General features: G+C 37.4%; 1 protein-coding gene across 2 annotated transcripts in view; it reads left to right on the top strand.

Annotated features, from left to right (window-relative positions):
- TOM1L1 (target of myb1 like 1 membrane trafficking protein) overlaps positions 1-17,327 on the top strand; it is a 47,699-nt gene extending 30,372 nt beyond the window's left edge. Inside the window, exons 9-16 of one of the 2 annotated variants that reach the window (XM_041724133.1) lie at positions 1,487-1,547; positions 1,936-2,053; positions 2,914-3,010; positions 9,692-9,740; positions 11,959-12,064; positions 12,565-12,646; positions 15,888-15,952; positions 16,632-17,327. In XM_041724133.1, coding sequence (XP_041580067.1) covers positions 1,487-1,547; positions 1,936-2,053; positions 2,914-3,010; positions 9,692-9,740; positions 11,959-12,064; positions 12,565-12,646; positions 15,888-15,951 — 577 coding nt within the window. In that variant the 3' untranslated portion in view covers position 15,952; positions 16,632-17,327. The remainder of the gene's footprint in view (positions 1-1,486; positions 1,548-1,935; positions 2,054-2,913; positions 3,011-9,691; positions 9,741-11,958; positions 12,065-12,564; positions 12,647-15,887; positions 15,953-16,631) is intronic. The other variant, XM_041724134.1, reaches the window with a different exon arrangement.
- The last annotated feature ends 434 nt before the right edge of the window (positions 17,328-17,761 follow it).

Raw genomic sequence — 17,761 nt, 5'->3', positions numbered from 1 at the left:
ATCTGCTCCTCTTTTATTCCCAGTGTATAAGCAATGCAAAACTTAAATTGTAAAAGGTCAGTATTTTTAGTAGATATCAGCTATCTTATAAAAATGAAGATAAAGAGTGAAAATATGTTAAATGTATTTGAATTTTTATGGTACATTACTTATAACGGCAAGGTTGGAAACAATTTAAATATTTGAGATTAAGAGTAGTTAAATGTGGGGGCTCCTGGGTGGTTCAGTTGGTTAAGAGTCTACCTTTGGCTCAGGTCATGATCTCAGGGTCTTTGGATCGAGTCACACATTGGGCTCGGCAGGGAGTCTGTTCTTCTTTCTTTGTCTCTCCCCTTCCTCATGCTTGCTAGCTCGCTACCCTCACACTTGCTTGCTCTCTCAAATGGATATGTAAAATCTGGAAAAAAAAAAAAAAAAGTTGTTAAATGTGTGCTACGTTTATAAGGTAAAATAGGCACCCACTAAAAATTGCATTTCTGAGTAACTGGAAAAATGCTCACAACATACTTGAATTAGGATACAGAACTGTGTGAAGTATAATTGCAACAATTTTAAAAATAGATTAATTTACAGAAAAAGATACCAAAAGGAAATACATCATGATGTTAACAGGGACCATTTCTAGATGATGGAACTGCTACTAGTTTGTGGGGTTTTTTTTAATTTTTTTTAAGATTTCATTTATTTGAGAGAGAGAGCAAGTGCATGAGTGGGAGGAAGGGTGGAGGAGAGAGAGAGAGAACCTCAAGCAGACTCTGCATCCAACTTGGAGCCTGATGTGGGGCTTGATCTCATGACCCTGAAATCATGACCCAAGCTGAAATCAAGAGTCAGACGCTCAACCAACTGAGTCACCCAGGCACCCCATTACTAGTTTTATTATGTATTCCTTTTTTAAAAAATATTTTATTTATTCATGAGAGACACAGAGAGAGGCAGAGACACAGGCAGAGGGGGAAGCAGGCTCCATGCAGGGAGCCCAACATGGGACTCGATCCTGGGTCTCCAGGATCATGCCCTGGGCTAAAGCTGGCTCTAAACCACTAAGCCACCAGGGCTGCCCTTATTATGTATTCCTTTTCTCAGTTTCCTCTAAAGACATTACTACCCCTATAAACTGGAAAAAAATTTTTTTTGAAAAAAGTAATTAAAGTACTTTATTGGGAGTTGATGGGGACAAGGCTCATTGTCTTTGTTCCTGGATATTAGAATGTAAATAATTTATTAAGGATTGTGGCATTTTCATATCTGTTTTCTTATTTTCTAATATTTATTTATTTGAGAGAGAGCATGAGCAGAGAGGGAGGGGCAGAGGAAGAGAGAGAAGCAAACTCCCCACTGAGCAGGAGGCCAATGTGGAACTCAATCCCAGGACCCTGGGATCATGACCTGAGCCAAAAGCAGATACTTAACCAACTGAGCCACCCATATGCCCCTCATATCTGTTTTCTTTTAAATACTTATATTTTGCTAACTCTCAAAACAGATTCACTCGGAACCAACAAAGAATTTTGGAGCAAAACAGGAACCAGAGGGAAGATGCCAATGTAAGTGAAGAGAAATGCTTTAAAAAAAAAAAAAAAAAAAAACAGTTGAACATTTTACAAATTGTACAGTAGGGAATAATGCTTACCCTAAAGTCTTAAAACAGAAGATTTCATTAATAATTTGGGGTGGTTTTGGTGGTTAGAGTATTTGCCGTAACCTTGATGTTATTAAATTACTAATAAGAGGTCATAAGAAGATTGTCTAATCAGCAACTCGTGTAGATGGTGAGATGGGATTAGTATGAGTATTGCCTATTGAATAAAGCATTCTCCTTTGAGATACATCCAAATAGGATTTTCCTTTAAAAAAAAGTCTCTAGGGAGAAAGCGATGATAAATTACCTAACACATTTTTTCTGAATTGTGTTTTTGTTTGCTTTGTTTTCAGACTTCCAGTGAACCTTCTGCCCCATCCTGTGATCTTTTAGACCTAAGGCCCAGTCCACCAATGCCCAGGGCCAGTCTGGGAGAACTCACCACCATGAATGCTCAGCTTTCAGACTTAAGTAAATAAGCACATGAGCCTTTTCAGACCAGCAGAAGAGCTTGATGTGGAACAGTTCTGCTTGGTTTCATGATTAAATGCAACCTGAGAAGGATTGAAATCAGTTTAAATATCAGAGAACTGTATTAAGAGATATAGTTATTTCTTGGCAAATGGTTGGGTCACACTCAGCAACGGGATGTATTGGCAGGGGTGGGGAGGATTAAGTCCCTGGAATTCGTCGAATTCACCTGGCCTGCTTTTATAGAGATAGTTCAACTTCATGACCAAACTTAAAACTACTCTGAGTCACACACTGTATGACCTTTGGATTTCTCTGCTATGCTACAGCATTAAGTAAGGGAATATTTGATGCAATAGAGAAAGTCAGGAATTAGGAGGACTGAACTATATGGTGGTGAAATGTGCAGAGGAAAAAAACACAGGCTTTTGAGGTAGAAGTCTTCAAAATCCCCTTTTCAACCTTTTAGCCACCCAAACTTTGAGACTTTCCTACTTTGGGGTGTCTCACGTAGGATTATAGGAGGTTGAGATCTTGGGGAGGAGAGGGTAGAGCTCCATTTATGCCCTAGTTTTTTACTTTTGTACTCAACAGAACAAGACACAAAATCCCTTCCATTCTAGCTCAGTTTGGGATTTTAGAAAACCCAATATAATAACATTTGTTAACTTCACAGTATCCTCTCTTTGTGGCAGCATTTCTCTTTCCAGTTACCATTAACTGTCCTTTAATTTCTGTTAGAGTGAATGATTTTATGGTGGCAGAAATATATGTTTTGTTTTTGTTTTTGTTGTGGAAAATCGAACAGAACAACTGAATGACAATGTTTTAAAGCCAAATAAGTCCGTTTTGTGTTCTAGATTTCAGCTCTCCAAGTCCTGTTAGAACAAACAACTTGAAACCTAGTCTGCATCCACAGGTGGATTTGCTAGCCTTGGAAAATACAGAAACACCCCTGTAAGTATGTCCAGTAATACTCCAAAGATAATACCATCTCATTCTGATTCCTCATATATAAGAAAGCATAACAGAAGAGGAAAAGTAGAGACTTAAGAGTCGGGCAGTCCCAAGTTAGAATCTCAGCTCTGCGTTCAACCAGCTGCATGACCTTGGATGAGAAACTTCACGAATGTGAGCCTTCATTTTTCTTCTGAGAATACTTTCTAGGATTCTTGCAAAGATGCTGTGAGGTGCTGTATGTACCTCTTAATACAGTACTCAGTAGGTGATAAGCCTTCCATAAACTGTTTCTGTTATTTTTCAGTGGTAACAGGAGATGGGGGAAGAATAAGGGAAATTTAAATGACAAGGGAGTTAAAACAAATAATGGCCACACCAGTTATGGGACACTTGCCATGTACCAGCCACTTTGCTAAGCTCTGTTTGTTTATCATTTAATCTTGCAGAAACTCTTGGACCTATGCTGCCATCATTATTCCCATTTTACAGGAGAAAAAGCTAAGATTAGTTTATACAGCTATGAAGTTACCAGGTCAAATGAACTGATAGTTCACTAAAAAGAGATTTACAAATGGCCCACAAACAGATGCAATGATGCTCAACCTTATTAATACTTACAGTAATATAAATTAAACTACAAAGACTTTCTGTTTTTAACCTTGCAGATTGGTAAGAGTCTATATCTTTGTTAACATGCTTTATTGGCTATGGAAAGACAGATCCTATCACAAAATTATGCAGTTCTTATGAGGGGCAAGTGGTAATATCAATCACAATTATAAATGCATTTACTTTTGAACTCACCATCTCATTTCTAGGAATTCATACTCGTTTCTGCAAGATGAGATGTTTACAAGATTATTCTTGACAACATTTGGGCGCAGCTAGTAGCTGGAAATGACTCAAATATGCATCAGTTGTGGCCTAAATATCTCCCAATGTATTACCATACAGCTAGGGCACAAAAGTAGACTCTCTTTGAGGGACAGTCACCAGGATATTATGAAGTGAAAATATGTGCAAAGTCATGTGTGGATACTATCTGACATTTGCACGAGGAGGTAGGAAATAATATAAACATTTGCCTCTTTGTGTAAAGAAACAAAAGTTTGCAGAGGAAACTAAAAAAGGCACGATTCCCTTAAGGTCAAGAAGAAGCAGGATAGAGTAGATACAGAAGAAAAAAAAAAAAAAACAGAAGTTGGATTTTCTGTACATAAGAGGCTGTTTTTTTTCCCCTTTTTAAATGTATATATTTTATTTTATTTTTTTTTAATGTATATATTTTAGGTAATAGATGATGCATTTCCTTGATTCAGGTATCAAAAGGATATAAAAAGATATACAAGGATAGGACTTGATCTAACCCTACTCCATGCTTCCTGTTCCCTCTCCCCTGATGTCATATCCTGCTCCTATCCTGGTAGTCATTTTCTTATTTGACCTTCCAAAGTGTCTTTAGGTAAATAATGAATATGTTTTTTTCTCCTTTATTAAATGCAGCATACTGTACATACTCTTCTGAACTTTGCTTTATTTTTTCACTGGACTATCTTGCATATCTTGATAAAAATACATATGTTTTACATCAGTGGATTTAGATTTATCTTTAGAGTTGCCAGTGTTTTTCCCAGTGTACCCAATCACTATACTACTTTTCTACTTTTGGTGTTTAGGGGGTGGTAGGGGGCAGAGGGAGGGAAATGAGAAAGGAAAATCAAACTGGGAAGAAATAGAAACGAAAGAAGATGACGAGGAAAGCATCATGTGTTGGGAAAGAATAGTGTCAGTGGCTGTGTCACGAATGACTAGTTGGGTCGGTACCTCTGGCCTTGACTGTGATGCAAGTAATGTACAGTGCTGTGGGCAAATTTCCAGAAAGTTGCTTAGGTAAATACTGTGATCTAAAATAACTGATTCTGTTTCCTTTATGCTGCAAACTGTATTGGGTAGTGAGAAAGGGGTGACTAGGTGAAACCCCATTACAAAAATGTCTCTAGAAAGCTTATAAAAAGATCAAATCCTAGCTAAGAGCTGCTTATTTTAATCTGTAACATCAAGAATCTCATACTTGAGTGTGCATAAAAATCACTTGGGGGATCATTAAAAAGTAAAATTGCTGGCCCTCAGAAATTCTGACTCAGTAGTAGGACTCTTTAGTTTTAAAAAGCATCCCAGGAGAATCATAAAGCAGTACTTTGCTGATCATACATTAGAAACCCTATAATGGTTGTCCACTCAACATCCAGATATCAAAAGTAACTACAACTCTTGGAACTCGCTGGAATAAAAGATAACATGTAATATCAGTATTTTGTTTTCTAGACTGAGACTTTTGTATCTGTTTTCTAATTTTCAAAAGAGTTTATTTATATCTGAGTGAAACTATAGTTAGACCAGTCTTTTACAGTGTCAGGAACTGAAGCACTCAAGTTGCCTTAGCATGTATTCTGGGTTAAATCCTATGCCAGAGATTACATAGGAAAGGTAAAATCAGCCATCAAAAATGTCTTAGAATCTTGAGAATTTTCCACTCCTCTGTGTTTATTCACCATCACAGAACAAATGAGTGATAGAATTATTCATAATAGAAAGGAATCTTTAAAAACAATGATTATGGGATGAAGAGTAATAAGTCATATTTATAGTCCACTTACTATCAGGCAACAGGCCAAAAAGAATAAGACATATTTACTAATTCCTTACTAGTGCTCCCAGTAGGCTTGGGAGGTAGATATGTCATCATTCTCACTTCTTCACAAGTGAAGAAACCAAGGTAGAGGAAGATTAACCTGCCCAAAGGTGTTGCCCAACTAGTAGAATTCAAATGAAGTGTGTCTGATTTCAGTGCCTTTTTTCCCCCTGTGTTTTATTTTATTTAAAAAATTTCTGTAAAGTAAAATTCAGTCTACTTAAAATTGTTTTTATTTGGTGTGCAGTCCTATGAATTTTAACATATGTATAGATTCATGTAACCACCACCACAGGGTACAGGATAGTTCATCACCCCCAAAACTCCTTTGTAGTATTCCTTTATAGTCATACCCTCTCACACTTACCCCCCCAAACACACACACCCAGCAACCGCTAATCCATTCTCTGGTACTGCAGTTTGTCTTTTCAAGAATGGCATCTAAATAGAATTATACAGCGTGTCCTATTTCTAGAAAAAGTTATATAAAATTTAAGCGCATGTGCATTCAGTATTATTTTGTCTTGGTGAATTGACCCTTAAAAGCATTAGGTATAGTTTCCTCTTCATCCCCTGCGATTTTCTTTGCCCTGAGATCTACTTTGATATGAATATAGCTGTTCTAGCTTTCTTTTGATTAGTGTTTACATGGTATATTGTTTTCCATCTTTTTATTTTTAACTATATAAAAATATTCAAAGTGTCTTTTTTTATAGATAGCATATAGTTGGGTCATGCATTTTTATGTATCCTCATAATTTCTGCCTTTAATTGGTATATTTAGACCATTTAATGTCATCATGTTTGGATTTAGGTTATCATTTATATAATTTATTTGTTTTCTTTGTTGGTTTTCTTTTTTTTTCAGTTTCCCCCTTACTTCAGTCTTGGATTGTTTGAATGTTTTCAGTGGTCCATCTTATCTACCGCAAGGTTGACTGTAACCACGTAGTTTATATTATGAGGAGGGAGAGGACTGGTTGCTCTAAGGATTGCAATGTACATAATTCAGTCTACTTACAAACCACTATTGTACCATTTAAAGTAAAATGTAGAAAATTTAGAGATCCTCCCTTTATATTGTAGTTATTTATATGTGTCTACATTAGGGAAAAAAAAACGATATTATAATCTCTGTGTGCAACCCTCAAATGTACTTTAAAGAACTCAAGAGGATTTACTCAGTATTTGCGATTTCTGTTGATCTTCTTTTGCTTTTCTGTAGGATTTCCCTTCTCTCTGAAGAATTTCCTTAGGAATTCTTTTAGATCAGGTCTATTGGCACTGAAAAATCTCCTTTTACTTCATGTGAGAATGTCTTTATTTCATCTTTGTTCCTGAGGGATGTTTGCAATGGCTGTAGAATTTTGGGTTGATGATTTTTTTTCTTTTAGTTTTTAAACGTTGCTTCCCCCCCCCCGCCCCCCCGCCCCCGCATTCTGGCCTAAATGGTGTCTAATGAGAAGTCTATATCCGTTTGCGCCACTCTTCTCCTATAGATAACATGTTGTTTTCTCTATGCTATGCTTTCATGAATTTATTTTTTCCTGATTTTGAACAGTTTGATTATGACATGTCTGGGCGTGGATTTCTTTTGGTTTATTCTGTTTGGGATTTGCTGAATTCGTTTCCTGTGGTTGCCATCAAAAAACGCACCATAAACTGAGTGGTTTAAAACCACAGGAATTGATTTTCTCATAGTCCTGGAGGCTAGAAATCTGAACTTCAGCAGAGCCACACTCCCTGCAGGGCTCTTACAGGAGAAGCCATTCTTTGTCTCTTCCAGATTCCGATGACTAGGCATTTTTTGGCTTCCTTGGTTTGGCCCACATCACCTGACTTTCTGCCTCTACTTCATGTTGTCTCTCCTCTGTGTGTTTCAAATCTCCCTCTGGTTTTCTCTTTAAGATCACTTGTGATTGGATTTAAAGCCCATTCAAGTAAAATAGGATGATATCATCATCTTAGGATCCTTAACTTAATTACATCTGAAAAGACACTTTTTCCAAATAAAGTCACATGCACATGTTCCAGGAATTAGGACAAGGACTACTTTTTGTGGGTGAGGGCACCATTCAACCCACTGCACTGCATTTCCTGAATCTGTGGGTTTATGTCTTTCACCAAATTTGTGGTTTTCAGCCTTATAGTTTTTCAAATATTTCTTAAAAACTACATGTTATACTGTCCCTCTGAGACTTTTGATGACACAGATGTTAGACCTGGTATCATTGTCTTGTAAATCCCTAGAGTTCCTTTCATTACTTTAGCACTCTTTTTCTTTTTAGATGGGATCATTTCTATTGACTTAAAATTCAAGTTTGCTGCCTATTTCCTCTTTCATCCCCATTTTGCTATGGAGCTCATTCTGTAAATTTTTTAAAATTTCAGTTATTGTATTTTTGTATTCTAAAATTACTGTTCTTTGTATCTTATTTTTCTTTGAAGCAACTATTTTTCCATTTTTTCATGAGTGTTCACAGTTGTTTGTTGAAGCACTCGTGTAATAGCTGCTTTAAAATCTGAGATAATTTTAACATCTGCATCTTCTTGATTGCCTTTTCTTTTTTGCCTGTTGAAATTTTCCCAGTTCTTCACCTGCCTCATAATTTTGGATTATATCTTGAGCGTTTTTAATGTCATGGTACACTTGCTTTTATTCAAATCCTGTTGAGGATGGTACCATTTTGACTTTGGAAGGCAAACAGCCTCCTTATGTTCATGCAACATCTTCAACCTGCCGCCTCTGTGCTAGATTTGGTAATATAGAGGTCACTGGTTCCAGCATAGTTATATTTTCAAAGCCTCTGTAGTGCTATTCAGATCTGTCTTGTGTATGCCACCCTGAGATCTGGATGACTATGTGTTCAGTTTTCAACATCTTTTGCATCCCCACTAGGATCAAATCCATAGAGGCACAGGTCAAGTAAGCCCAGTATTTTATAAACAATTTTATGATTTTTTCCAAATTTCTCCTGCTTTGTGACTACTCTGGTGCTCTCTTTTTCTAGGATTTACCTTTTTGAGTCAGACAGCTAGAGATTCAGTTACCCTACTATACGCCATGCATTTCCTTGACTGTGCTTGTGTCTGGGACCAAATGGCAGGACAGAAAGGACAAAACAAAAACAATAAGAGTTTGCCCTGTCTTTGGGAATCACAGTTACCTTGTTGGAGAGGAAGGGTCCCCTCAGATGAACAAACCTCTACAGGTTCCTGTTGCTTCTACTCTCATTGCAGCCACTTTGGGATTGCCTCAGGTTTAGAGGTTGAGAGAAGAGAAACTAAAAAAAAGGGGGGGGGGGAGGTATTTCCACTCTACCTCTGAGCATTAGGACTTCTCTTTCCTGCTTCTTGAGTGAGGAGAACAAAAGGGCTTCTCCTGGAATTGTCCTCACTGCCTACTCTTGGGTTTTAGGCTGCATTGCATTCAGGTTTGGGAATACAAGAGGGAGGGGGGAGAAAGGTAAGTTCACCAATGATTTGGTGATACTCACATTGCAGTCTTATTTCCCAGTCATCCAGTAACTATTCATTCTTTAGCCCTCAAATATTTGCCTCATGCATCCTATCCAGGTTTTAGAATTGCCTTCAGTGGGAGAGATAGGGCAAAGGGTGTGTGTTCTATCTCCTGAAGAACCAGGACCCTTCCTAAACCTCTATTCTGGATTGCTTCTCCTCCTTCAGGATATGATGGTGTGGTAGCCACTCTGATGGAAGAACCGAAGGCTTGTTCTCACTGGTTTATTATGTATACTTCAGGATCTCAGGGCTACCAGTGCCGGGGATAGTGCTTGGTCTTTATTCTCTTTGGTATTTGGGCACCAAAAGCTGGTGGGCATGGACACCAGAAGGCTATTGTTATATAAAATTAATATATCATTGCAGCCGGAAGGTAGGTTTTAAGTTTTGTGTGTAGGAAGTCATCTTTTTGCATTTGTATTCTCACTGTAGGGTAATCTTGCTGTCTTATCCTACTTTCCTAGGTTTGCCCAAAGGACCAGCCAAAACGTCACAAGTCCTCCACATGAAAATGTAAGTAGAGCAGCCCTTCCTGGGCAGCACACCTAGTCAGTGGATTATCATGGCTGAGAGGGAATTCCTGGTTGTTAAATCTCCTGTTCATTGTTTTGTTATATGTTCTGTAACGTGTGATTTAGTCCTTGTTAGGATCTCTCTTTATCTTCCTTTTAGTCTTTCAAAATAGACAAATTGAATCTTAACTTTTGTTAAAGGATCAAAATTCCTTTAGTGGACTTCAGGAGGCTCTCATTCCCACCCCTCTGAGGTCTCCAGTGACTTCATTATTACCAGATCTAGTTCTGCAGTTTTCAGTCCTCATCTTACCTATCAGCAGCAGGTGACAGTCACTCACTTCCTCCTTTTGCGTACATGTGGCTTTCAGACACCACTCACTTTTCTTCTCTTGTCTGATTTCCACTTCTCTATCTCCTTTGGTGGGCTCCACTCCTCTGCTTGCCTTTTACTATTGCAGACCCCACAGTTAAGCTTCCAACTTTTTTTTTTTTAAGATTGTATTTATTTATTCATGAGAGACACAGAGACGCAGAGACATAGGCAGAGGCAGAAGCAGGCTACTCGCATGGAGCCTGACTCGAAACCCAGAACCTGGGATCACGCCCTGAGCCAAAGGCAGACACTCAACCACTGAGCCACCCAGGTGTCCCAAGGCTTCCAACTTCTCTTTCTGCATTCATTCTTCCAGTTTTTTGGTCTCATATCTTAAAATGCTATTCAGATTCTGACAATTTAAAATTGGCATCTCCAGCCCATACCCCTCCCCTAAACTCAGAACTCACAAATCCACTCTCAGAGTAATCTCTTTCTGCTTTCTTCCCAGTCCTGGCTCTCTACTTGCTCTTCCTGCAGTCTTCCCCACTTCAGTAAAGGATCCCTCTATTATTTCAGTTAAGTCAAAACCTTGCAAAACAGTGCTTGACCTCTACCTTTTCACCTTTGCCCTTCACAGTATACCTATCATCTAGCCACTTCTCACTGCCTCCACTTCTGCATGCCAGTCCAAGCCATCAGATGGATATTGCAGTGGCCTCCTAAGGGTTACCCTGCTTCCGCCTTCACCTCCATTTCCACCCTCATCCCCATCATATAATCTATTCCCAAACCACAGCAATCTTGGGGAGGAAAAAAAGTAAAGTCCTACATTACTTAACTGTTCAAATCCACCTGATTTTCTTCTTATGTTTTACTCTGTAAAAACCTAAAATGCTGATCTCACCGCTGCCATTATCTCTCCAACCTTAACCTCTCTTCCTTGACTCACTCTGCTCCAACCACACACTGGTCGCCTTTGCTTCAGTGATGACCTTGTGTCCCTCAGATACTCATAGCCCCACTTTGGCCAGGGCTCTGCTCAAATGTTCCCAACAGTCAGGCATTCCCTGACCACTATTATCAGAGCAGTAGCCCACCCCATCTACCTGGCCTTTCTTCTCTTACCCTGTTGCTTTATTTTGTTTCATTTTGAGTACTTGTTATCTGACATCTATTTACATTTGTTCATTGCTCCAAGGGAACAAGGATTCAGCCTGTTTTGTTTACTGTGCCTGGCATCTAGTAGGTCCCCAAACATATTTGTGAAATGAATGAGGAAGTTTACAAGAAGAGAGAGAGATTTCTGATTTTAATCTTTATCAGTCCTGATTTGATACTGTCATCTTATGCCTTTCTGTAGGGTTAAGATTTTCCTGTTTGAGGCTGAGATTTTTTAGTCCATGTGAAACAACAGAATCTAGACTGAGCCATACATGTCTGCTTTTTTTCTTTTCTAAAGCAACATGTTAATTTTACACCTTATATGGGAAATGAAGTGCAGTGGGCATGGAACCAGAGAGAAAATGGTTATTACCTAAAAAAGTAATAGTTCATAATTTCTAATTCTTGTCCAATTGGGAGTATATGGTTCTTGAATAGTGTTCAAGAAGCCTGGGAATCTTGGGATCCCTGGGTGGTGCAGCGGTTTGGCGCCTGCCTTTGGCCCAGGGCGCGATCCTGGAGACCCGGGATCGAATCCCACGTCGGGCTCCCGGTGCATGGAGCCTGCTTCTCCCTCTGCCTGTGTCTCTGCCTCTCTCTCTCTCTGTGACTATCATAAATAAATAAAAAATTAAAAAAAAAAAAAAAAAAAAAAAAAGAAGCCTGGGAATCTAAATATTAACAAAAGAAAAGCTTAATGTAGAATTTTTATTTGAACATTATGCTATGCTTTCTTCAGCTTTCAGAATATTCAAATTCAGTATTGCTACAACCAGTTAGTCTGCAGAACATTTCAGCAACACCATCAAGCCAGAGACTGCCTCCCTTACCCAGCAATCATCCAGGTACTTGAGATCTGTTATTTGCATTGAGTAAGAAAACTTGTGGGAATATAGGAGTCTGACAGAGATTTACTGCTGATTGAAAATAGGTATACAGAAAGGAAAAATGAGGACTTAATGTGCCGTTTTAAGCTCTGTAAATTCATGGCAGATACCATTATGACCAACATTGGATAATAAAAATGCTTGTGTTGTGCTGAATGTTGTATTTGGAATGCTGAGGTAAATGAACCTTTAGCTGAAGTTTGGAAGTCCTTTTGTTCTATATAGATTTGTTGCATGTGGGAGTAGTATTAGAATATCCATTGTAAAAAAAAAAAAAAAAAAAAAGTTTATCCATTGTATTTATTTCTGGTTGTCAAAGTTTCTTAGCATCTTATGTTTGAAGTCTAAATCATAAAGAGAATATTAATTGTGCATGTGTTCTTGAAAAGCACAATGTGTATTCACTGGTTGGTGTGGTATGTTGTTTTTTGTTTTTTGTTTTTTTTTTTGGCCTAAAGCAATGACAAAGAATGATCTCCAGCCACCCAATTACTACGAGGTAATGGAGTTTGATCCCTTAGCTCCTGCTGTCACTACAGAGTAAGTCATTTACAAAATGATTAATTTATTTTTCGTCTTGGTTCCCTTTGGTACCAGAGCTAACAGGGCTTGGTTATGCATTTCATTTTGTTTAGGTCTAGGCAGAAATTGATGACCTTATTAAAAATGACTTATGAGGCTTTATGGAGGCCGTTGCTCTTAATGGTCTTATCGTGCTCAGCCTTATGACTAAAAAATAAAAATGCTGGGGCTGCACGTTAAGAAATAACCGGAACCATCATGTACATTAACGGGTTCCTTGTAGATGCCTTGGGAGAAGAAAGTCAGGTTCTCTCCAGCTTGAGAAGGACACTCTATTCAGACTGCTGATAAAAGTAATACCACATTGAGGAATTATTCTGTTCTTGAACTACTAATCACAAAAAAAAATTAGTCGTCACAACATATGTTGACAACATGCTTAAAAAAGAGTAATAAAGCATTAGTGTAAACATGTCTTTTTTAACTTGAAATCTTTAGAGCACTATTTTATGATTTCATATTGGTCAAGTGTATATAAATATTTATGCAACAATAGGCTCATTAGCTTTAATATAGTTTGACGATTACCCTCAAAATTGTTAAAAAGGATTAAAACAAGTTTATAAAAACCATTGTTTAGAAACTGGCAGCCTTTAGGCAGTCTCTTGCTTACAGCTGTGTTTTGTTTGACCTATGTGGGGTTTAAACTGTGCATTTAAAAATTAATTGCCAAAAATTAAAAACTGGGTTATTATTTAAAAAAAATTATAAACTTCTGGATTCTCTTGATACTGTGGCAATGCCAGGCCTGCATTTTTATATGCTAGCAATTGGTTAGGACTGAGTAGTGGCTGCCTCATTAAGACAAGGTATGCTCTGCAGCTCACCAAGCCCCAACTGGCCCTCTAGCTCCATTTATTTGATCTGCCTGGCATGTGTTAAGCATTTGAGGTTTTAACCCCTAGTTTTAAATATAGTGACCCATTTTGGAATAATTTATAAATTTTAACAGACTTAGGAGTTCATTAAATTTTTTCTAATGTAAGATTGCAGAATTTCTGTAGGTCATCCTGCTTGATAAAGAATCACTGAATGTATTGGTGGGCTAAGGAATTAGAAATCAAATAACATCCAAAGAGGCAGATTTTGTTATATTCCAGTTAAATAGAAAATTGTTGTAAGTAGATACGACAGTGCAACGGATACTAAATGTGAGAGAGATAGTAGAGAAGCTAGAGGTAGATCTTTGGAATTCTCTACCATTGTGGTTCTTACTTTTCTCACATTGTTTTCCTTCTCTGAAAGTCATCTGAAATACGGGGAACTTCTCCCTAAGGAAAACCACATCTTATAGAAAAAGCTCTGGAATTTTCACATCACTAGTTGTCCATGAACCCTAGGTTAAGAATTTCTGTTCTAGCAGGACAAGTACGGTATTTATGAAGTTGTATACATCTATGTACATGATTCATTTGGCAAATACTTGAAAACTGTGTGCCAGGGACAGTGACTGGTGCCTAATTTATAATGTTGAGCAAGAGACATTCTCCTCATCCTCATGGAGGTTAAATCTAGTGTGGAAAAGAAATCGTGGGGCACCTGGGTGGCTCAGTCAGTTAAGTGTCTGACTCTTGATCTCCATTCAGGTCTTGATGACAGGGTCATTAGTTCAAGCCCCATGTTGAGCTCCAAGCCTATTTTTTTAAAAAGGAAATCAGGCAAATATGTATTTTTTGTTTTTTTAGGCAAATATGTATTTACAGTTTGTTAATGGTATGAAAGAACATGGTGCCATGAAGCTAATTTAAATGAGGGCTAGAGAAAGCTTGAGGAAGTGACATTAAGGCTGAGACGTGCAATTATTACTGAGGTGACAAGTCGGAATCCATGCTATAGATAACAATAGGTACAAAGATGCTAAGTAGAGAGAGTTTGGGCACATTCAAGGAAATGGAGAAGTCAAAGCCAAGAGCAAATAGAACAGGAAACCCTTTTAGATGTGAAATTGCAGTTTGGAAACTAGAGGGAAGTGCACAACTATGAAGAACCATGGCTGAGAAGACAGGACGACTGACTGCAATCTAGTTAATGAATTAAGAAACAGGAAATCCTTGGTGTAAAAGCTGTTTTGCTAGATTGATGGAGACAGAAGCCAGATTTTAGTGTGTTAAAGGGGAGAGGAAGTAGGGATGATGATTGTAGAAACTTCCACATGAAGGGATGGTGCGAGGTAGCTTGCTTGGTAGCTAGAGGTTACTGAGTTTCACTCCAAATAGACAGGGGATTAAGGACTGCCTTGTTTTAGAAAAGAAAAGATGCCGTGGAGCATTTGTGAATGCTGATGGGTAGGATCTAATAGACAGGGAGGCCAGAGGTTCAAAAAGGAAGAGGACTAAGTGGGTAACATCTGTGAAAAGCCAGGGATAGATAGGATCACAGAAGCAGATGGTGGTACAGATGAAGGCAGATTTGAAGATTTCGTGATAGGGAGATGAAGTTTCCATTTAATAAATTAAAGCATTTAATTTATTTAGAAGTGAGGTTTCTGACCAAGAGTGGTGAGAGGAGGACGACCAGAGATTTGAGAAGTGAAGGAAGTTGAAATAGCTTTGTGGAAACACATTAAAATTTCTGGACCATCGTGGGGCCTCATTACATTGGGGACCATGGCTTCATAGCGCTATGATTTTCTTCTAGATTTTTTTTTCCTCTAGCCATGTTTTTGCTATACTGTATGAATGATGCATTTGTACATATAGAAGTTTTCTTAGCTACAAGCCTATGTAAAACATATATGAAGACCTGAATGATGCCATAAAAAAATTACTATAAATGAGGTACAGAGATGACAGTTATTAGCCAAAGGAGGCTCAGAAGTTTAGACTGTAATAACCTAGGTCAAATAAGGTACAGTGTTAATATTTTTAAATGTTTTGAAACCTAGAAAAACTGAACAATTTGTTTTTTGTAAAGTAGAAAGCAAACTATCCAAATTTGAGCCACATTTTTCATGAAGTCACAGTAGAATGAATTGGTTCTACGAGACACATATTTATAAGATAGATGCATGGGAATTACAACATTAGGCTCTAAGAAAACTATACTGTAAGCTTCAAGGACAGAGATCTGTTTTTATTCACTGATATGGCCTGAATACCCAAAATGGCACCAGATTCTTTGTTAAGGTATTAGCAGTTAAAAGCTAAATAGTATACTTTAAAACTGATATATATATATATATTGCCATGATTTGTTTCAGAGCGGTTTATGAAGAAATTGATGTTCAACACCAGAAAGGAGCTCAAAATCATAGTGACTGTTGAGGTAGACTTCAACTTCTATAACTTACATTTCCCATCCTATAGAATTTCAGTGTAATTGTCACTTTCTGTACTTAGGATTTACATTTTATAAAGGCCATTTGAGTCTGAGCCTTTGGGAGAAACTTGTGTACTAAGATTTTACTCAAACTGTAGTGAAATGTAATCTCTGTGAGCTTATTAGCTAAAAATAATCTTTGGAATGTGTAAGTTGGTTTATAGTACAGAAATATTAATATGAACAAAAATAATGATCATTAGAAATGTCTTAGCACTGAAATAGACATTTATCTTTTATGTAAAGTTAATACCTCGTAACTGGTAGAACCCACTTATTGCTCATCCAGATGCACCTGGATTCTTCCTATTTGCTGAATTAGTCATCCCATTTTATTTACTTTTTTTTTTTTTTAAGATTTTATTTATTTATTCAAGAGAAAGATGCAGAGGTAGAGGGAGAAGCAGGCTTCTTGAGGGGAGCCTGATGTGGAAGTCGATCCCATTTTATTTACTAATAAATGCATGGCCAGAGTAATCCATTAATCTTATTTATTCTCCTCACCCCCACCCATGGAAGTAGTACATTCCCACCTTTATGCATTAGATTGTGACTCTATTGTTGTTATCCATGAATGGGGGGGAAAAAAAGGAAAGGATACAGGTTGTCTATATTTTTATTTTAGGTGAAAGTGGATGACCAGCTCACTAACTACAAGTGCCAACTTTCTAAAGGTAGACCCTGTGCAGCTTTCAGACCCAGAAGACAAGACCTACCAACACATCAGAACCTTGGTGGAACATTTCTCCTCCGCAGTAATGAAGTTTCACAGAAGAGTACCTGTTCCAGAGGAACATTTTATGCTTCCAGACCACAGCTTAAACTTTATCTCAAAAGAACTTAGTTGTCTCATATTCACTTAAAACTTAAGAAGAAAAATTCATTTACTGAGGCCAACTAGTTTAATGACAGCATCTTATGTTTCACAGGGCTTCCTACCTTTAGAAAAGAAATCCTCACACAGCTGTGATAAGAGTAGATGAAGATTATTTTATTACAAAATAATTACGAAGACTGAGTGCCTTCATTTAACTAAGTTGAATGTAAAAGTCAATTTGTACTTTTTTATAAATATTACTCATTTAGAATTTGCCTTCATGATTGTAGTTTATATTTCAGGTACCTTAAAGAGGTCACTGGACTCTATAAAGTTGCCTTTAAACATGAATCTTTATAATACTAAATGATCTTTTTTTCTTCCCCCTTTACTGTAATATTCCTATTTGGAACAAACACTACTGGAAAACATTCAGAATAAATTGTGCATTCATTTATGTCAAAAATTACAATGACAAATTACTATTAAAACAGTTTAATACCCTTTCTTTTTTTTTTTTTTTTTTTAACAGAGTTTGTTCATAGAACTTCTGATGTCAGTGAATCTTCACAATCCCACGCTTACATTTTAACATTCAGGGACTTGAACTCTCATAGGAAATGCCAGAATCCTAGTAAACATATTTCTCCATTTTATTTCATTTTCATGATGCCAAATTTTCAGGATATAAAGTAGCCCTAGTTACTAAAGGAAAAATAGTCAAATCTGCAATCAGAATGTAATCTCTGGGCAAGCTGTTAGGGCTCAGCAATTCCTCTTCTGAGTTTTTAAAGTAGGGACTACTCACAATAAAAGAAAATAGTAACTTTTAAAAATAATAAAAGTAGTCAAAACAGATAACCATGGGAATAATCAAAATATTCACTGCTACAAGTATGAAGGGCTAATAATCTGTAAGAGGAGCAAGTAGAATTAAA

The sequence above is a fragment of the Vulpes lagopus genome, chromosome 12 (genome assembly GCF_018345385.1).
Source record: "Vulpes lagopus strain Blue_001 chromosome 12, ASM1834538v1, whole genome shotgun sequence".
NCBI classification, from domain to species: Eukaryota; Metazoa; Chordata; class Mammalia; order Carnivora; family Canidae; genus Vulpes; species Vulpes lagopus.
This window is presented reverse-complemented; position numbering and strand designations above follow the sequence as displayed.